General features: G+C 41.6%; 1 protein-coding gene and 1 long non-coding RNA gene across 4 annotated transcripts in view; one reads left to right on the top strand and one right to left on the bottom strand.

Annotated features, from left to right (window-relative positions):
• Positions 1-642, top strand: part of LOC147015281 (uncharacterized) — a 44,027-nt gene extending 43,385 nt beyond the window's left edge. The window contains exon 3 of the long non-coding RNA XR_015050269.1: positions 458-642. This is a non-coding gene — a long non-coding RNA (uncharacterized LOC147015281). The remainder of the gene's footprint in view (positions 1-457) is intronic.
• The window catches only part of SMG5 (SMG5 nonsense mediated mRNA decay factor), a 327,200-nt gene that overhangs the window by 274,451 nt on the left and 30,649 nt on the right, over positions 1-22,100 (bottom strand). For all 3 annotated transcript variants that reach the window (XM_085849869.1, XM_085849872.1, XM_085849871.1), the window contains exons 8-12: positions 16,103-16,234; positions 15,773-15,841; positions 10,636-10,850; positions 1,932-2,069; positions 830-1,291 (exon numbers count right to left, since the gene is read on the bottom strand). In XM_085849869.1, the coding sequence (XP_085705995.1) occupies positions 830-1,291; positions 1,932-2,069; positions 10,636-10,850; positions 15,773-15,841; positions 16,103-16,234 (1,016 nt within the window). The remainder of the gene's footprint in view (positions 1-829; positions 1,292-1,931; positions 2,070-10,635; positions 10,851-15,772; positions 15,842-16,102; positions 16,235-22,100) is intronic.

Genomic DNA, 22,100 nt, shown 5'->3' with positions numbered 1-22,100 from the left:
AATGATTAAGAATCGCTGGAAAAAAATATATATTAAATTTTTTTTTATCGTATCCAGATCTTCACCAAAATCGTATCGATTCATTCTCGTCACACACCCAGCTTGTCCACCAAGCTTCGTCCGAATCTGTCCATAACTTTTTGAGATATCCTGCCCACATACAAACAAGCAAACAGGGGTGAATACATAACCTCCGTCCACCTTTGATGGCAGAAGTAACAGCACAACAAGTGTAAAAGTAGCAATGGAATGGAAAGATAAAGAAATAAAGGAACCAGTCAAAATGTAATGTACTCATAAAGTAGAATACACACGTGTGCAGTGGAGTTTAAGAAAAGGAAAATAAAAAACGTGACCTCAGCCGTTAAATGGTGGAAAACTCAACCTTCCGATAATGAAAGTGACTGTGTGATCATGCCTTTAGAGATTTTTCTTTTGTCCTGTTGTCTGCACTTAGATCCATGAGGAGTTGGGTCTAAACCGGGCAAGAGAAGCCACCAATGATAATTACATGGATGGATGGTCCAATTTCCTTGTTGCGGTAATTGCTACATTCAAAGCTTCTTCTGCAACCCTTTGTGGCTTTGTAACATTATGTAATCAGTTAGCCCTGAAACTACCCAATCAGTGATTTTTGTGGAGTTTTTACTCAATGTGGAATCATTTTTAAAATATAAATCCCAGCTGTCAAACAGATGATGAGAGATGTGATTGGGTAATCAATGGAGCTAGATAATAATAATAATAATAATAATAATAATAATAATAATAATAATAATAATATAAAAACATGATGCAAGTATTATCTTATGCATGCTACAACACTGACCTTCATTGCTCTGTGCATTTATGTTTTCAATGTCATTTTTCTGAGGCAGGTTCCCCAACTGCTGAGCCTCCTCGTCATCCTCTCCTTCAACCACCACCACGGCATGTTCTACCTCTTCTTCAACTCCCACTTCATCCTCCTCACCCTCCAATTCTGATCGTGATTCTTGGCTGTTCATGTCCGCCTCAGAATCTGTTCCCTCGTATTCTACTTCTTCTTCATCATGGTCTCCCCTCTCAGAGCCCACAGAGGCTCCACTGTGATCATCGCCACTGCCACCTCCTTCGGAATCGCTGTCCTCGCTGAGATCACTCTCATTGTGCCTACCAGGGCAACGACGACGACGCCGTCGTAGCCGTGGTGGCCTTGTGCCTTTTCGAGCCTTAGTGGTTGGTATCGTGGGTTTCTCCTCGAGATGTATGGTGTCAGGTGTTGAACTTTGTTCGGGCTTGTCTGTAAAATCTACAAGCAATAGATAAAAGATCCACAGTTATAAAGTGAGCATGAGAGCAATATGAGAGCTTCATTTTAACAAAAAATAAATAAATAAAAATTCAACTTCAAAATATTTCACCGAAAGAAAAAAAAAAACTGGCAAATCTTCCAAAGAAAATTCAAGATGATTGGCAAACGTAAGGAAAAGAGAGTTACACATCACCAAAGATAGCTAGACTGGGTGGCGTAATGGTTTGTGTGTCCGCTCTGGGTCTGAGAGATCGGCGGGTCAAAACTGACCCGCAAAACTGACCAAAACTAAAATGGTACGTGCTGCTTCCTTGCTGGATGCCCAGCATTCAAAAAGGACAGAGCATGGACAAATAAAACTATGGGTTGGCAAGCATTGCACAGGATTGATGGGCTTAATGGCCTCCTCCTCCTCCTCCTGCATTGAAGTTCCTTGTAAGGGAACTCGTATTATATTACAGCACATTTACCTTGGAATTTTGTGGAATGGGCATTTGACATTTATGAAAAGCAGGAATATACAGCGATTGAAAAATCAACAGGTACACAAATCAGGAATTCATAAGTAGCAGCCATTTGCAATTCAAGTGCCCAGCATACAAGAGTTGTTCTCCAATTTTTGTTTGAGATTTCTTACCTTCATCTCCTTCCCTAAGCACAGGGACATCATCTTCACCACCATCCAAACTGGCCTGCAAGCGGATATTTGTGTGGTTGAGGACGTGCGAGAAGAGTGCCAACGTGAATGCCACTGCTGCCGTAAACCTCCTTGTGCCTGGAAAAAGGAATAGTAGCTTCGCAAACATTCACGCACAAGGAACCTTGGTGCAGGAGGAGGGCATTCGGCCCATCATGTCTGTGCTGCACCAACCCCACTATCCATCACCTAACCACACATAAGCTACCGCCAAATCCCGCCAACAACCTCATACCCCTCTATCTCCAAGCATCTCGGTACCTATCTAACTGCAATTTAAACATATCTACTCTTTCTGCACCCACTCCCTTTCTAGGGAGACAAATCTATGCATTTATATGACTGATTGAAAGACCCCCACCTTCATAATGTCCTGTCATCTTCTTTAACCTCAAGCTATGGCCCCTGGTCCTACACTTTCCACTCTGCTGAAAAATTCCACAGCACTCATCTTGTCCACACTCTTCATAATCTTAAACATTGATCAGTTCCCCTCCTCACGGCCTCATTTCTAATGTATAAAGTCTGGTCTCCTTCAGCACTCATAGCTTAGTCTAGTTAAGACCTCGTATCAATCTATAAGTCCGATGCTGTACTCTCGCTATGCAGCTATGTCCTTCCTCAGATGTGGTGACCAAAACTGAACACAATGTTCTAGATGAGGACATATTAAATTCCTGTAGGGTACTAACACAACATCTTTTGATTTATGATCTATGATCTATCCCCCGAAGAATACAACCTCAAACCCTGTTAGCTTAACCTATAGCTGCTTGCTACTGTGCTGTCTGCTCCCCTCCAACCCTCCCCTGCCTCACATATATTAGCACCCCTATATCCTTCTCCTGTGTGACATGCTCCAAGACCGTGCCTTACATTATGTAATCCCGTTTTTCATGACTCTCACCCATCCCCAGCACCTCACATTTCTTTAAGCTAAACTGGATCTGCCAATGTTTTATCCTATCGATTAGAGATTTATCTTGACTTCCTGAATACGGTCACCCCCATCACTGCTATATACCTTACCACCAAACTTTTTGTCACCCACAAATTAAAAAAAGATGGCCCTGAACCCCACTATCCAAAACCCACAGCCCTCTTCACCCTTTCCTTACCCCTTATATACATAAAATAATATCATACAAGTCTGCAAGGACATGGACATGTCTGCAAGGTAAAGTGTTTATTGCTTCATATATTGTCATATAAAGTGGTGTATGATTAAAGTTATTCATATGTAGTAATACTTCAAATAAAATAAATAATTAAATAAGTTTGAATAAGGATATTACATTGCTGTGTTGACTGTATGGACATAACTTTGAGTTGTACGTCTATCAAGGTTGAGTAATCTACTGGCGTGGGGCCTGTGACCAGGGTTGTAGATCTGCTGTTTGCGGAGGATCTGGGCTGAAAGGATCGACACCTCGACGAAAAACGGTGTCCACATGATTATCCGGGCAGTTGGGAAACCAGTAAATTGCTTACAAGTTAAGGTTATAACTTCAAATATAATAGCTTTTGTAAGTACTTACCAGTACATAATATATCTGTCTGTGTGGTGTGTGTGTGTGTGTGTGTGTGTGTGTGTGTGTGTGTGTGTGTGTGTGTGTGTGTGTGTGTGTGTGTGTGTGTGTGTGTGTGTGTGTGTGTGTGTGTGTGTCTTCTTGGAACTATGGTGCAGTAATTGGTCTTTATTTTGATTACTGTTGTGTTTATTATTTTTGCTTTTGACCTGCTGAGTTATTTTATCAACTAGTCTCTGTTACATCCTCTACTGATGTGAATCTGACTCTCATCCTGTTGTCTTGCACTGAATGAATGCCTTCTGTTTATCCTTAATTACACTACACACATACCTGCTCAACCATTCTAATCTCTTGCTGCCTCTGCCTTTACACCTCACTAGAATACACTGATCTACATTCTGCACCCTACATATTTGCTCCTTGAAGGTTGGCTATTTCACCAATGCAGATCACCCCCTCATTAAGTCTACCAGATCTAAAGCGCCCAAATAAATTCTCATACCCTCAAAGTTTGCCCACCTAAAATCCAAAAGCCAGATGCACCACTATCCCAAACTTTACATCTCAACAACAGAGCTGGGCTTACCATATTGTGGTCATTTGTCCCTAAGTGCTCTCCCATGTTCACCTTCACCATAATGGGATCATCTATCTATAATTCCAGCAATCTCTGTGTGTGTGTGTCTGTGTCTGTGTGTGTGTGTGTGTGTGTGTGTGTGTGTGTCTGTGACCGCTGTTTCTCGACAACAGCTGGTCCGATCTAACTGAAACTTGCCAGATATATTGCTGGGGACCTGAAGATGTGCCTTTTCAAGGTTTGATATTAATCGGACAAGTGCTTCCCAAGTTATGGCCATTTATTTACCAACGAATGACAAGACACGTTGTTGCGTGGGCATGGCCGATGGGGAAGGGAACCTCAGCCATGCTCCCCATTACGGGTTACAACGTACGGGCTTCCGGAGAGTGATGACTTCGTGTATTCTAATAATTTCTCGATTTCTTATGCACATTTATAGATAAACACAATGCCCCAAGTTATGATCGTTTTCATACTAGACGGTGTATAAATTTTGGTAACATCAGAGTGCTGGTATGCTCCGAACTCGGAAGTAAATTTTTTTCTCTCTCTTCTCTTCTCTTTTTGTTTTTCCTTGCCACGACATTGCGAAAAGGTAAAATACGTTGGCGCTAATTGAATATTTGGGTATTAAAACTAAATTGCGAATAATCGTAACTGCGAATAATATGTGAACTTCTGGACCACGCACGTACGGGCACGTGAGAGCGAAGAAACGGCCTGTGTGGTTGTTGTTTGTTGCTCACGGTTTGAATATTTATTTATTAATTTTTTATTTTTTTTACGGGCACGTACTAGTTACTCAAAAGGAGGTCTAACACTGCATTCCCCCTTATGGGCTTTTCTCCAAACTGGGTCAAAATAAAGAAATAAAGAAATAAACAAGCCGGTAGGCAACATGGCTGCTCGCTCTAGATGGAAAGCTGGCCGACGTGACTAGCCGATATTCATGTATATGCTATCAATCAATTTAGCACAATAAATATGATTATCACAGCCCTCTTTGTTTGCACCCAGAAACCCACCTTGTGAAATCTCAGGCATGTTTCCAAAGAGACTCTAACAAATGGCAGCCCTGGTAATTCCATTTATCTATTCGCTAAAGATTTTATTTTTTTCATGATGCTGCAAGACATTCTCCTTGGGCACAAAAAAAAACAGATCCCTCGGAGGTCCAGTTTCGAAGGTATTGCTTTTTTTGTACAGTCACAATAAGTGTACGATGTACGATAAAGTATTTTAGCTGTTGCTAAGCAACGGAGGTGTGCATAGCAACCATTCATTTTTGTGTACATGCTCGCCACATTGTACACATTTCACCCAAGTTTCATCAAAATCAGACTCTCTCTTAGAGATATTCGCAATTAACCGTTTCTGAAATGTCCGACATGTACTCGCCCAAAACCTATCTCCTACAAATATTTTTTGTTAGGGCTGCAAATTGGCATGAAGGGAGCGAGATAGATTGCACACACAACTCTTAGGTTCGATTTTTCGATTTTTTTTTTCGATTTTTTGACCACTTTAAAGGGCCGTTGCTATGCCGTTGCTAGGGCCCGGGGTCCCATATTCGAAAGCACACGATTCCCAGAAATATTGGTCCGACCTACCAAATTTCATTGTAATCGGTTGAGTGGTTTAGCCCCTCGGCTTGACCAAAGTTTCGCGGACAGACAGACAGACGGAAATGTCCAGAATAAGGGTGCTCTAAGAGCAGCCAATAAATCTAGTCCAGGTTGCTTTCCTGGACTACATCTAGCCAATCCTCATCTGCTCTGCACTTTCCCTGTACCTGGCCCCAATCTCTCCCAGGCAAGTTAAAATCCCGCATTACCAATACTCTTCCATAATCACACATCTATATTTGCTGCTCTTTGCTCACACCAAGAGCCATATAAAAGCATCCAACAAGAATCTTACTTTTCTTACAATCACTATCCACAGAATCCCCCACAACAATTCCCTCCTTGATGTCAAGCCTTTCTCTTGATACAATACTGTCTTTCACCCATATTGCCACACCTCCTCTCTCTTTTTCTCTTTGCTATCACACCTATAAACCTTGTAGCCTTGCATTCCTGTTCTTCAGTTGGATTGCTCACTAAACCACGTCTCACTTACAGCAACTATGTCATAGCCCGCACCATCCATCCTCGACTCAAGCTATTCCCATCCTTCCATTCAAGCTCCTGACAATTGTATAAAACACCTTCAATCTCTCTCTTCAATCACCTACCCCCCCCCCCCAACCACATCATCAGTCTCAAATTCCACTGGCACACAAACTGCTAGGTATGAACTTGTCTGCGGCGAGACCTGCACAAAATGGGATATTCTGCAATGTTTGACGTCAAACAACCTTAAAGGCCCAGTCACACTGTGACGTTTTAGCCAGCAATGGCAACGTATTAAAATGTATGTAAAACGCTGGCTTACGTTGAACTTTTTATGTATTTTTTAAAGATTCGGACGTATTCATAACGAGTTGGTCGTATGCATAACATATCAGTAACGGACACAGAACGTTTCGTTGTGTTATAGATAACTTAAACCAACGAATGCTGAACCTGTTGTCGGCCTTCACAACCTATGCCCAACGATAGTTTAACTTATGCATAGCGCTGCACGCATCGCCGACGAGGACGTGGCGTAGGTTATTAAAAGGCTGCCGCACAACGATTCAAATCATAACCGCCGCAGAAATGGAAGTGTCAACATCGCAGTCACACCTTGGCGATCTTGCCAGCGTATGTCAACCTCTGAAAAATGCATCTAAAACGCTGGCGCACGTCGACTACGGTATGGGTAAGTTTGGTATACGTGAATAGAATGCTAAAGTACGCTATCATACGTCGTATTAAGTGGAGTACGTCTTGTAATTTTAAACATGTTGAAAATTTTACGACGTACTTGCCGTATGACACACGCTCCGCATGCGATGGGAATAAGTTGTACGCACGATATGCGATCTTTGACACACATAGACACACGTTACTTGAAAGGTACTCATAAGTCGAAACACGTCAAGGTAATGGTTAGCGTCAGTGTTCCAGACTCCCGGTTTTTTTTTTTTTCGGTATGACGGTGTTCAGTGTACAGTGCGGTTACGATTTAAATCGTTGAGCGGCAGTCTGTTAATTATATTATATTACAACCGCATTAGAAATTGAAGTGTCAAAATCACCATCATACCGAAGGAAGGAAGAAAAAAAAAACCAAAAAAAAAAAAAAACAGGGAGTCTGGAACACTGACGCTAACCATTACCTCGACGTGTTTCGACTTATGAGTACCTTACAAGTAACGCGTGTCGATGTGAGTCACCTATCGCGTAACGTGAGTACAACACGTTACTCAAAGGTTAGAAATAAGTTTCGGGTACGCTAAACATTACCTCAACGTGTTTTGACTTATGAGTAACTCACAAGTCACATGTGTCGACGTGTGTCAACGATCGCGTGACGTGCCTACAACTTATGGCCAGCGTTATGCGGAACGTGTGAGTCATACGCTGGCACAAGTCTTAAAATTTCAAGCATGGAAAATTTGAGGACAACCGAAAAGTACAACGTTTAAAGCCAGCGTACAACGACGTATGGCAGTGTTTTTCAGTGTGCTCTCAATGTTATCAAAACTTACCCATAACGTATTCAACGTGTACCAGCGTTTTGGACAAATTTTCCAAAAATCGGCATAAGCTGGCTAAAACGTCAAGGTGTGACTGGGCCTTAAGCTACGCCTGCTATTTACCAGAAATCTGGTTAATATCAGCCTGCAGCAAGAATGGGTTGATACTAGAGGGAAGTAGATGGCTTACATAGCAAATCCCCCATGCTCACAAACTCAGGCAGATTTTGAAGGATTGCAAAAGGTTCCACCAGAAATGACCCAACACCAAATTAAGAGTTAAAAAATACTTTTCCATTTTTGACCTCTGTGACCTTAAGTCCCCATCCCAAGTGCATGAACCGGGGGTCAAATTAAAAAAAAAAAAGTCACATATTTCATGAATCATCCAATGTTGATTGCATATTATAGTGTACAAAGTTCCATAAAAAATGTGAAAACCACCTCCACCAGGCTGAACAGCTTATAGGTTGGATCTGAATCGGGATCTTAACCAAAACCGAATCGGCTTGTTCTCGTCACCTAACCAACTCGTGCACCTAGTTTTGTCATAACTCGTCCACAACTTTTTGAGACATCATGCCATACATCGTTTTTGGCCCCATCTCTCAATGATGAAGAATCACTTAAAAATGAAATAATTCTCAAATCCGGATGAAAGCCTTTTAGGTGGATTCTGTTTTGAATCTTCACCAAAATTGAACAAATTAGTCCTAGTCTCACACCAAACCTGTCCACCAAGTTTCTGCAGAATCGTCTATAACCTTTTGAGATATTGTGCTATGTATCGTTTTTGACCCTATCTCTCAATGTGGAAAAAGCACTTTAAAAAATTCTCGTATCTGGATCCGGATTCAAATAGTCACCAAAATTGAATCAATTGGTCCTTGTTACACACTCAACCTGTCCACCAAGTTTCATCCAAATCCGTCCACAACTTTTTGAGATATCATGCAATATATTTTTTTAGCCCAATCTCTCAATGGTGAAGAATCACTTTTAAAATTCTCAGATCCGGATCCAGATCTTCACCAAAATAAAGCGTTGCTGGCCTTGGCCGGTCACCGACATAACACAAAAAATTTCAGAATGATTGCTTGAAAACTGTGGCCAAAAAGTGTGGGACAAAGACAGACAGACAGATAAACATACTTAACGATAAAAAAAAAATTGCCAGGTAACAGACAAACAGAACAGACTAATGCACATGACCAACCAATATTCTTGAAAAATCTTCGATCTTTGCGAGTAATAAAAAATCCCACGTTTCTTGCCCAGCATAAAAATCAAATCAATGAGTTGGTCAAAGCTGAAAAAGAGCTTCCACTTCGTTTATACAGCAGATCTAACCCATCCAACGAGATCCTAACAGAGCCAAAGTCAGGTGACCTGTTCAAAGGAGCTTAACAATAAGCATGTGCAGTCTGCATATGGTATGTACACTCATACATACATATGCACATGTGTGTCTTCAAAATAAAAAAAAATTAAAAACGGTGTGTGTGTGTGTGTGTGTGTGTGTGTGTGTGTGTGTGTGTGTGTGTGTGTGTGTGTGTGTGTGTGTGTGTGTGTGTGTGTGTGTGTGTGTGTGTGTGTGTGTGGTGTAAAACACACACGCACCATTTAGTACATAAAGCTTCATACAGTGAAGAGGGTATAATGGAAAGTTTCCAGGATGCAGGATGGCCAAATGATAATCGTCTTGGTGATGTAAAGGGTTTTTTTTTTTCTTTACAATGAAGGTGCAACACATTTTTGGTGCTTCCAAAACGAGTACAAAGGTGGTCCTGAAACGTACCCTTATGTGCTATTCTGTCGATGTCATCGTGAAGTCATAGCCTCATTTATCACGTGACCGATTTCTGGCTCATAGATATTCCTTCAGGTTGTCAGCACAAGTGAGGTATGAATTTTTATCAACTGTCAAATAAAACCTCATAAATAGCGTGGTTTATCCTGCACTGTATTTATCCAAGTATTCGCATGACCTGCGCTGTACATTCAAATGCCCGTTTACCATCTCGCTATAAAGCAGCGATACACTTATCCTGTGTGAAGCCATTAAATCGCATCCATGAACTTTCATCTCATGCTTCAAAAACTCCATCTAATCTCAGAATGGGATAAATGGTGCATTAAGCTGCTGACACACTTTTATTGCTTAAAGTAACTCTACAAATCACACATAGCAGCATACTATGAAGCAATTGGGTGAAGTTCACAATGACCCGAGCTATTATTATGATTGCGCTGTTCAGGTTTACCAACATGCCGTCAGTTTGAAATGACTTACGATTCACATATGCTCCTATCCATTTGTAGCATTAGCTATTCATGCATGCCAGGTGATTACAACTAAACATGTTTACTTTAACTCTTCTCAGCATTTAGAATCGAACACATGCCCCGATCTATACCATAACAGAGATGTTTGTCTGTCTCGTCACCATTTTTCTCAGAGATGGCCAAACAGATCTTCGGAAAACTTTCAGAGGTTCACCAGTGAGTGTCGGGGAGGGTTCGAGGAAAAAATAATAAAAAAAAAATTTTAAGTCTGAATTTTATTTTATTTTAAGTGCTCTATTGTGCCTAAGCCTTTGTAGCGATTTGAAAGCTAAGAGTAAATGATCCCCAACCCCATTCCTTCATGGGTGTGGGGAAGTATTTTAGGCCTCCACACAAAATAGGGGGGAAAAAAATTTTTTCTTAAAAACGCCAACAGGATTAGAACAGCACTGAGCAACGCTGGGTACCCCTGATCGTCAATTATTAATAGAATGTTTTTGGAAATGAATTTGAAAATGTGGATAGGAAGAAAAATGAGAAGGCATTAAAAAAACAAACACCCATTTCAGGTACTTCCAAACTCTCAAATCAGGTGTGGCAAGGAAAATAATAAAATCTAACCAGTTTTCTTTAGGTTGTGGAGACTAATCAGACACATGACAGTCATCCGAAAGACGAGGGTGCTGTGCAGTCCAGAGGCACATGGCTCATCGGCAGCAGTACGAGCTCCAACAGCGACACCTCGAGCCGGTCCTCCACCAGGCAGGTAAAACATGCACAAGTTGAAGTCATCCAGCACTTCTTGGCACAACGCTGTAACGTCTATATCAGCCAGGCTATGCATGAGAATAGGGGGAAAATAAATAAATTAATTTCAGAACATTTACAAGGTGGGAGGTAAAGGCTTGGCATTGTCCTACAAGACAAATACTTGGTGTGAAATTAAAATCAGGTGCTTAAAAACAAAAGGTCCTTTCTACCATTTTGATGCGGCCGATACTATGTATGTGCTTTATTGCGAAACAGCAGAGATGAACGAGTGAAAACAAGGAAAATCAATTTGTATTCTTCCAAAGAGTACGGTGGTGGCCGAACAGAGATGTCAACAAGTCACTTGAGCCAAGTCTCAAGCCACCGTAGTATTACTTCAACTTGTGTCAAATCCCACATTTACTTATAAAAATAATGGAGTACAAGCTATCAAAGAATTAATACATAGGGCTTCATATATTGTAATGGATGTTCTGAAAAATTGTAACTCAAGTTTTTATTTGTAAACTTCACACTGTGGACATTTTTTGCTTTGTTCATGTCAAAAATAAATTTTTGTTAAATTTACTTCTCATATCTGGTGTACATACTTGAACATATGTACATGAGACAAGTCAGTAACCTCAGCTTGTGTCTAAATGGGTCACTGCATTTTCACACAAATAACCCATGGGCTATACGTTAAATTAGTTCCAAAAAATCCAACTGTGGGGTATACTCGTGGGTAGGTTATATGGCATTTCATACACTGACATTATCGAGGCCTGGTGCTCCTGTGAAAACTCCATCAACCGACACGTCGACTTGAATCACCCACACAAAGCATTAGGCAATCAATTACAACGTCAACAAAAGCAACAGAATACTTTGACTGCAGGGAGCCCTGTGATTGGTGAGGACTTGGATCAATCCACAACGTAAACTATCCCCAATGGAACTTAACGGTGTCACGAACACACCGCTCGAAACTCCTCTGAGGAAGAGAACTAGCTTATTCTCGAAACGTCAGGCTTTAATAAAGAATTTACTATTTTACTGCTCAGTGTGCTACCTTTTACCGACACACACACACACACACACACACACACACACACACACACACACACACACACACACACACACACACACACACACACACACACACACACACACACACACACACACACACACACACACACACACACACCAGATTAAAAATGGCACTTATTTACCGAGTTGTTTTGAAGTTTTTGTGGATTGATTGTTCTATATCTTGGTTTTTCAAACCCAGGGGCGTGACCCCAAGTGGGGTCGCCGAGCAAATTTTGTGGGGTCGCGGGCGTCCACTTGCAGCGAAAAAAAAAATTGTCTATTTTCGATCAGTGCTCGCTTTTACGGGATGTAATATAAACGGTTCGTTCAAAGTATGGGAACCGGCGCAACATGACGCTTGGAATGGGATCCAGCCGATGCGCGGGCTCGCTGAAGGGCGGTTCATTTTGGCAGGAAATTAGTGGTTTGATCCACGGCCTCTCAGACTCAGACTCTGACTCTATCATTAACGTCTATTCACGTCTCCACGTACGACTCGAGACCTTATTTGTGATGGCAGCACCGGCCACCAGCAAATCTCGAGAACGTTCTTACCAGGACAAATTTCTGGACCTTGGATTTTACTACGTGGTGGATAAAAGTGGGGCACAGAGGCCTCAGTGTGTGATTTGTTTTGAAGTGCTTTCTACGGAGTCAATAAAACAAAATAGGTTGCAGAGGCATTTGACTACAAAACATGCACCTTATCAGGATAAGGAGAGGGCGTTCTTTGAGAGGAAACTTCTTGCACTCAAGAATACGCGTCTTGACAGAGGGTACATGCCATCAGACCAATTCTCGGGCATTAGAAGCCTCGTATCGAGTGTCGCTCCCTGTTGCCAAGACTAAAAAAGCCTCACTCCATTGCGGAAGAACTCGTGCTGCCATGTGCAAAGGACATGGTATATCTGATGGTTGGGGAGGAAGCGGCGAAGAAACTGGCAGTTATACCCCTCTCTGACAACACCATCCAACGCAGAATTGAAGATATGAGTCTGGACGTAATGGCTCAGGTCGTACAGAAGATCAAGGAATCGCCGTGGCATGCCATACAGTTGGACGAGTTCACTGATATCGCATCGTACGCGCAATTCATCGTCTGGGTCCGCTTCATCAAGGCTGATAACTTTGTCGATGAGCCTCTGCTCATCAAACCATTGGAGGCCACCACCAAAGGCGAGAACATTTTTGGGAATGTAGAGCAGTTTTAGCGTGACCATAATCTGGACTTCGGAAAGTTGCTCCGTTCTACAACAGACGGCGCGCCAGCAATGTTAGGAGTGCGTTCTGGATTCAAGGCTAAATTGCTTGAGGTGGCTCCTCAGACCTCCATGGTACACTGCATGATTTACCGAGAAGCGCTCGCGTCTCGTACTTTGCCAGAAACCTTGCAGAGTGTGCTCTCAGAAGTCATAAAAATGGTGAATCACATCATATTGAGCGCCCTCAACACTAGGTTATTCAGGCTATTCTGCCAGGAGATGGACGCCAACCATAAGAATTTACTATTCTACACTCAAGTCAGATGGCAATCACGAGGAAACCTTCTTCTGCGCGTTTACGAGCTCAAAGATGAACTGAAGGAGTTCCTACGTACACAAGGGAAAACGGCATGGGTAGCGTTGCTTGAGTCGGACTCTTGGCTGTCAGAATTGTGCTATCTCGTTGACATCTTTGAACGTCTCAATGTCCTCAACCGCTCCCTCCAAGGCAAAGAACGCCAACCTCATGATTTTTCACAACAAAATGAGCGGATTTCTGGCGACTCTAAAATTACTGGCAGACAAAGCAACTGTTAAGCGCTTCAGCCTTTCTCCCCCCCCCCCCCCACCCCGTCTGGTGGAACATCTAACGATCTGCCAGTACGATGATACTGAGCTCGACAGTCTTTCTGGGGAGATAGCACGTCACCTTCGGTCGCTCATTGAACAGTTCGAGCACTATTTCCCTGAGCTGGATGTGCAGTCCTTTTCTGTGGTTCGGGACCCTTTCACGGCTCCACTGGACTTGATTGCTGATGAAGATGATACAGCACAAGAAGAGCTTGTACAGCTCCAGCAGGATTCAGGAGCGCAGGCTCTTGCGCGGACGAATTCGTTGTCGACATTCTGGTGCAAAATGCTGCCGTCGTAGCCAACCCTGTCACGGCGCGCCATTAAGGTTCTCGTGCCATATCCTTCATCATACTTTTGTGAGCAGTCGTTCTCCACCATGGTGGTGATTAAAACAAAGTACAGAAATCGCCGAGAAATGGAGCATGATATGATCTTGGCATTGTCATCTACTTCTCCACGAATAGAGAAGTTGTGTTCTGAAAAACAGGCTCATCCTTCTCACTGATATATCGAAATGTCATTCGGACTAAACTTCTGAAACGTTCAACTGTACTATTTGGATACTGTCGGCTATTCTCCGTTTACTCGTCTATGAAAACATGACGATGGTGAATAAAGTAAACAGTAAATGTTCTTGTGTCATATGAAATATTATCTTATATATTATGAATTGGGTTTTGAATCTTTTGGGTCGTGCGATGTAGAGAGCTTCTGAAATTGGGTCGCCACTAAAAAAAAAGTTTGAAAACCACTGTTCTATATAATAAAGTTTATTCTTATAACAAATATTGTAAATTTTAAATCATAAATTCGCTTTTCTTTATAACATATTTATAGAGAAAGATTTTGACAAAAATGAGAGATCTGTCTGACTTGGAAAGCACAGCCGTTGTTTGTATTTGCATAGCTCGGTGTTCTGTGATAGAAACCTCAAAACTGCTTTCATGATAGCAGAGGAAAAAGTCTCCAGAGTAGTGACAGCAGAGGAAAAAGAAAGAAAAACATCTACAAGTAAGTCCAACAGTGTTCAGAAGTGTAAGCTTCACTTCCGGTTCTGGTTCTTGAGCGACGGTGGCGGTTCCTCTTCAGGGTCTCTGCCGACTTTATCAAAAATAAAAGTTTTCTGCTCAATCACCAGATTTAAATATCAATGAGCCACTGTTGGTCACTTATTGAGAAGAAGCTGAGGAGTAAATTTCCCCAACCAATTTGCTCTAAATCTTCGTGAAACGACACCTTGGGATCTTTAACATCCACAAAATTATGCCGGCAGACATGAGGCCCAGTTTAACGTCCATCAAGAGGAACAGCACACAATGATGTCTCATCCTTCCTGCGAGACACCAGTACGACGGCTGAAAGCTGGGCCGAGATTCAAACCAAGGTGAGATGGCTCAGAGGCGAGTGTACATGCATCTCGGCCATTCCACCAGCCCAGCTCTCGGGTTTCAATGAACATCCTTCACAGATATATTTTATCAAACGTTTTACGAAAACCTTTGCCACTGAGCCTTGAGCTGTCAAATGACTCGAGGCAGGATATGCTTGTCGAGAGAAAGCATAAGCAGTCTTGAACAATTTCACACATATTACAGGCTTATTCATAATATGGAGAGATATTAAAAATTCCTCAACTTTTTTGCTATTTGATGGAGAACATGACTAACTGATGTGTGCATTTTGAAAATTGAACTATTGGCAAGAATCGGAGTAAATTAATGAAAAATTTAACAGCTTTGTTTCTCTAGGATTTGAGACAATGCCATAATTGCTCAGAACTAACATTTTGTCAAATTATCCAATACATCTGTAGAGTCTTATCATCAGGCTGAACAAAGAAAATTGTCATCATGTCAACTTTCTTTAAAATACAGATCATAAACATGGGGATTTAAAGAGAATGGAACTGAAAACATCCTCTGAGTTCAACACAACAGTGCATTGCCAATCTCTCAACAGCAGGATGCAATGTTGCTATTTCGGTATATATATATATATATATATATATATATATATATATATATATATATATATATATATATATATATATATATATATATATATGAGCAAAAATAACTTACCTGTTATCTATCTGAAACAAGCTCTGCAAGTACAGGAAACTGACGAGCAACCGTCTCATATCTCTGGATCTGGGTGGGGACGGAGTATAAGAAAAATTCAGTTTTGTAAAAATAAAAATAAAAAAACACACACACACACACACACACACACACACACACACACACACACACACACACACACACACACACACACACACACCACACACACACACACACACACACACACACACACACACACACACACTGGCATTTTGGTAAGTGCAAGCTTGAACAATTCAAACAGCAAACCCACAACTAAGTGTATGAGATAAACAAAGAGTAGGAAAGCACCTCTGTTTGTTTGGCGAGTGCTTCCGGGTGATGGCTTCCTTCTTTTGTATTTCCTGGTACAGCTTCTTGGCTTTGATGAACAGACGACCAAGGTTACCGTGAGATCCTTCAAAACCAACTTCAGATTGAATGCTGCCACAAAGAAGAAAAATAAAAAAACAGATACAAATTAAGTTAAAGCAAGAATTATTTATGCTGCACGAATATTTGTTCTCAAAACTCAAGCAAAACTTGCATTTTGACAAGCTCCAGCCACAGTGTTAACCTGATTTAAAACGTATCAATTACACAAGGTTTTCTCAGACAGGGTCTCAACACTAAATTGTTATGAATTCTGGGAAAGAGAACACCTCCTCTCACAAAATTTGCAATTTGCCACTCCCTGACCCCCTGCCTCAAATGGTATCAACATCATCGATCAATGTCTTGGTTCTATTGTTACGGATTTGGAAGCCTTTTGCACACAAACAGACAGCAGTCCCCGTAGCTCAGTTATCTCGATAAGTATGTGTTTATAGTTAGAATCCACCCTCTGCGTTGAACGGGAATTACATGTGTGCTGCAGGTTTCTTTTATAGTCAGGTTAATTTTGGCATCGCCAACAAATCTCCTTCGTTCTTCGCTCATCGCCTCAGCTCCGACTCCACCCCTTGTCCAATGAGGAAGCTCATCACCTCAGGGCGACTCCGCCTTAGCCAGATGGAGTGTTCGGCCCGACCAATGAGGGGAGGCCACTGATCGCCCGACAACCCCTCGTCCAATCAGGAGGCGAGTGGCCGGGGAAGAGAAAGAGTAGAGTGGTTGTGAGGACCAGAGTGTACTGCAGTCATCTTGGCCTATTGCTTCTGGTCTGGTGGCTTGGTCTCGGTCGTGGTCTGCGGTCCTTCGCGATGGCTCCTCGTGGCGGTGGTGGCCGAGCAGCCAGAGTCGTGGGCCTGTGGATTTCGGGACGTGGGTTCGAGTCCCACCGTGGTGGTTGGAGTCCGGTGTGACCGCACGAGGCAGGAAGGTACCCAGCCAGGCTCTGTTCCCCAGCTCGCCTTCCCTCTGGGCTGAATAAAGACCCACGGGTCCATTGTGTGTGTGTATGTGTGTGCACGTGTGTGTGCATGTGCGTGTGCGTGTGCGTGTACGTGTGTGGCGTCAGTCTGATAAGTAGAATTGTAAAGTGCTTTTCATTCATTGTAAATTGCATTTCTTTATTCGGATAACTCTGCTCTGTGTCTCCCTCCCTATTGTAAATAAATATCTGTTAAATGTTCCAGTCCGTTGCTTGTCGTTTCTAACATTGACCCAGCACGGTGTGTATTGAGAATTAGGGAGGCCGTGTTCCGTAAGTTGTCGTTTCGACCAACGGACTCTGGTAATTCCGCTCGGTTACACCGGACCGAGGTCGCTAGGGCGACCCGGTTCGACAGAGTCCGTCGAGGGTGTGACTTCCCTGGTAATTTAATGACGTGGGTACTTAGGTATATTGAAGTTAGGCAATTAACCCTACCCCACGCCATCAAAATATTGGCGACCACAGTCCGTTAAGGGACCCGTGAACTTTCGGACTTATCCGAGAGTCACGACCTAAATTCCGGGGTGTCGGTGGAGATGACCCAACTGCTCCCCCTGGTGCTCATTTATCGCCCCCAAACCCCAGCCCACAACACCATTACACATTGGCACAACGAGATGAATTTCTGCATGATCGTTATACAGCAACAAGTGGTATCAAATCATCTATATATGATGTTACATATTTCCACAGCTGTGTACGCAAGTGGAACTGGTAATATTACCACATTGAAGGGTAACACTTTCACTCAAATGCTCAAAAAGCCCTCCTCCTCCTTTGTATGCAGCACAAGACTGGGTAACATCATTGGCTCAGGGTGCAGCTATGCCACTGATGCAATGCCCCTATTACCAGTACACTGATGTTCATTTCATCAACTTCAGATGACAGGCTGAGTCAACCCCACCCGGTGTTAATTCATTGGAAAAAGGGGCTGAAACTCAGGACCATAAGATGCCAAGCCAGCCACCCTAACCGCTAAGCAACACCAGACTTCTCAAAAAGTCCCATTAAATAAAACATTTGTCCTTTTGTTGGCTGCTCTTAGAGCACCCTTATTCTGGACATTTCCATCTGTCTGTCTGTCCGTGAAACTTTGGTCAAGCCAAGGGGCTAAACCACTCAACTGATTCCAATGAAATTTGGTAGGTAGGACCAATATATCTGGGAATCATGTGCTTTCGAATATGGGACCCCGGGCCCCAGGAACGGCATAGCAACGGCCCTTTAAAGTGGTCAAAAAATCAAAAAAAAATCAAAAAAAAATCGAAAAATCGAAGCTTAGAGTTCTGTGCGCAATCTATCTCGCTCCCTTCATACCAATTTGCAGCCCTACCAAAAAATATTTGTAGGAGATAGGTTTTGGGCGAGTACATGTCAAACATTTCAGAAACGGTTAATTGCGAATATCTCTAAGAGAAAGAGTCTGATTTTGATGAAACTTGGGTGAAATGTGTACAATGTGGCGAGCATGTACACAAAAATGTATGGTTGCTATGCACACCTCCGTTGCTTAGCAACAGCTAAAATACTTTATCGTACATCGTACACTTATTGTGACTGTACAAAAAAATCAACACCTCTGAAACTGGACCTCCAAGGGACCTGTTTTTTGTGCCCAAGGAGAATGTCTTACAGCATCATATAAAAAAATAAAATCTTTAGCGAATAGATAAATGGAATTACCAGGGCTGCCATTTGTTAGAGTCTCTTTGGAAACATGCCTGAAATTTCACAAGGCAGGTTTCTGGGCGCAAACTAAGAGGGCTGTGATAATCATATTTATTGTGCTAAATTGATTGATAGCATGTACATGAATATCGGCTAGTCGCGTCGGCTAGCTTTCCATCTCGAGCGAGCGGCCATGTCGCCTACCAGCTTGTTTATATATACATATACATATATATACACATATACATATAGATATATATATATATATATATATATATATATATATACATATACATATATATACACATATACATATAGATATATATATATATATATATATATATATATATATATATATATATATATATACATATACATATCAGCAAGTCATACAACACAAGAATGAACTGTTTTCAGACATGACAAGGTGACACAAAAATTATGAAAATTTAAATGGTCATATTATATGCGTGGAAAATTTTGAGTTTTGCACCTTGCAAACAACAACCAGGCCACAAATAATTATTTTAGCTCATCAAAAATTTGTCTTCAACTTTAGGAGAAACAACAACAAAAAATTACCCCCGTGTGGGGGTGACGGTCATCTCTATAATATTTTTTACTATCATAACCGATGAACCGTTGCCAGATATCTCCTAAAATGACAGACTAGATAGTCGCCATTTTCAAAACCTTTCACAACTTTCGTAACCTCGTGACCTTGACCCTGACCTTGAACCCGGACAAAAGTTATATCGTTGTGCAACACTCATCGACCTCTACCCACATACTGTTTCATCAAGATCGGAAAGAAAAATTGTTGACGGACGGACGGACATTTGGTCCGGCTTTATTAGGTCATCTCGGTAGAGATGACCTAAAAAGAGACATGCTGACAGTTAACTTGGGGGGGGGCGGTGAAAAAATGACAGCACGTGCAAACGAAGGAATCCTCAAGCTTTCAGAGAACTGTAATTTTCACAATTCTTTTTTTGGCAATGACATATCATTGTACATTCTGCATCCACAGGTAGAAGCCGAGCTCAGTAAACTCTTATTATATTGGTTTTTGTTAGTATATTTGACCATTTCTCTGGTGTAGTGAACCAGTGAAGACTGCTCTGAATTTCAGGGAAACTCCCAAATGATGCGCACGCGTGCACACACACAAACACCTCTTAAATTGCTCCTCCTTGCATTTAAAGATGTACTCCAATGATTGAATAGATGGCACAATTAAAGATGTAACTTATGCCATCAAACGTGGTTGGCTGCACTTTGCCCATTATTATCTCGGCAACCAAAAATGGGTGGTTGGTTATATTTTCACCCCTGTCTGTCTGTGAGCAAGATATCTCAAAAAGTTACGGACTGATGAGAAATTTAGTGGGCAGGTTGGGTGTGTGACAAGGACAAATTGATTAGATTTCAGTGAAGATCCAATTATGAGACTTTTTGAGTGATTCTTCACCATTGAGAGATCGAGCCAAAAACAATACTGTAAATAGCATATTTCAAAAAGTTATACGGATTCTGACAAAACCTGGTGGAGTTGGTTAGGTGACAACAACAAGCCGATGAGATTTTGATTAATGTCCAGATGAAGATCCGGCCTATCAGTTGGATAAAAAATGTAAACTGTTCATCCTGGTGGAGGTAATGCGCTCTTCTGGGTGCCGATCTCATTATTCTGCGTTAAATAATTTAGGTAATGGGTTAAAAAATTATCGAAAAAAAACTCATATAAATGAAAAATAAATTAATTAAATTAAATTAAAAAAAAAATAACAAAATTAATAAATAAATTGATTAATAACCTAAAAAAACATACCAGTAAGAAAGGCAAATTAGATGTGCATGCAACAAACCATTCTAGAAATGGGTTTAAGAATTGCAAAAACATTATGTACAGTGCCTACAGAAAGTCTACACCCCCCTTTCAAATTTTTCACTTTTTGTTGCCTAAAAGCCTGGAATTAAATTGCGTTAAATCAGATTTTTTTTCCCCACCTTTATTTACACATCATAACCCACAACTTCCAAGTGAAAAACAAATTCTACAAATTTCTAAAAAAGTAATGAAAAATACAAAACTAGAATATCTTGGTTGGATAAGTGTCCAACCAAGACCAATCGCTCAGGTGTAACCAATCACTTTCAAAGAATCAAAATCAAATTTTTTGTGCCTCAGCCACTCACTCCAGTGTAGCTTTGGCTGTGTGCTTCTGGACATTGTCATGTTGAAAGAGGAACTTCCTTCCCAATTTCAGCTTTCTTGCAGAGGGCAGCAGATTTCCCTCCAGGATTTTTGTGTATTTTACTCCATCCATTTTCCCTTCTATCCTGACAAGTGCCCCAGTCCCTGCTGATGAAAAACATCCCCATAACATGATGCTGCCACCACCATGCTTCATAGTAGGGATGGTGTTCCTTGGGTGATATGCTGTGTTGGCTTTGCACCAAAAAGCTCCATCTTGGTTTCGTCAGACCCAAAACGTTTTGCCACATGGTTTCAGAATCTCTGGAGTGGTTTGTTTTGCATCCCTCTAACAGGACTCAAGGTGGACTTTTTTGAGTAATGGCTTCCTTCTTGGTACCCTCCCAGACAGGCCAGATTTGTGATGCTAGGGATATTGTTACCACATGCACACAGTGACCAGACTTTACCATAAAGGCCTGTGGCTCTTTCAAAGTTGCCATTGGCCTCTTGGTGGCCTCTCTGATCAGTCTCTTTCTTGCTTGGTCATCCAATTTGGAGGGACTGCCTGATCTTGGCAGGGTCTTGGTGGTAACATAGGCCTTCCACTTCTTAATGATTGTCTTGACTGTGCTCCATGGGATATTCAAGGCCTTTGAAATATTTTTATACCCATCCCCTGATCTGTGCCTTTCCACAACTTTATCCTGGAGGTCTTTTGAAAGCTCCTTAGTACTCATGGTTGAGTCTTTGCTGTGAAATGCACTACCCAGCAGAGGAAACCTACAGGAACAGCAGATTTTATTCTGAAATAATCAGAATCATGACAATTTAACACAGGTGGAGGCCAATTAACTTGGTGTGTGATTTTGAAGGCGATTGGTTCAATCTAAGCTCATTTACAGTTGCTATTATAAGGGAGGATGGACACTTATCCAACCAAGATATTCTAGTTTTGCATTTTTAATTCATTTTCTGAAATTCATAGAATGTTTTTCACTTGGAAGTTGTGGCTTACAATGTGTAAATGAAGGTGGAAAAGTCTGATTTAATGCAATTTAATTTCA

Source organism: Eptatretus burgeri, chromosome 12 (genome assembly GCF_056783735.1).
Source record: "Eptatretus burgeri isolate ZD-2024b chromosome 12, Ebu_testis_v1, whole genome shotgun sequence".
In the NCBI taxonomy this organism is placed as follows: domain Eukaryota; kingdom Metazoa; phylum Chordata; class Myxini; order Myxiniformes; family Myxinidae; genus Eptatretus; species Eptatretus burgeri.
The sequence above is the reverse complement of the archived record's forward strand: the minus strand, read 5'-3'. Positions and strand labels throughout refer to the sequence as shown.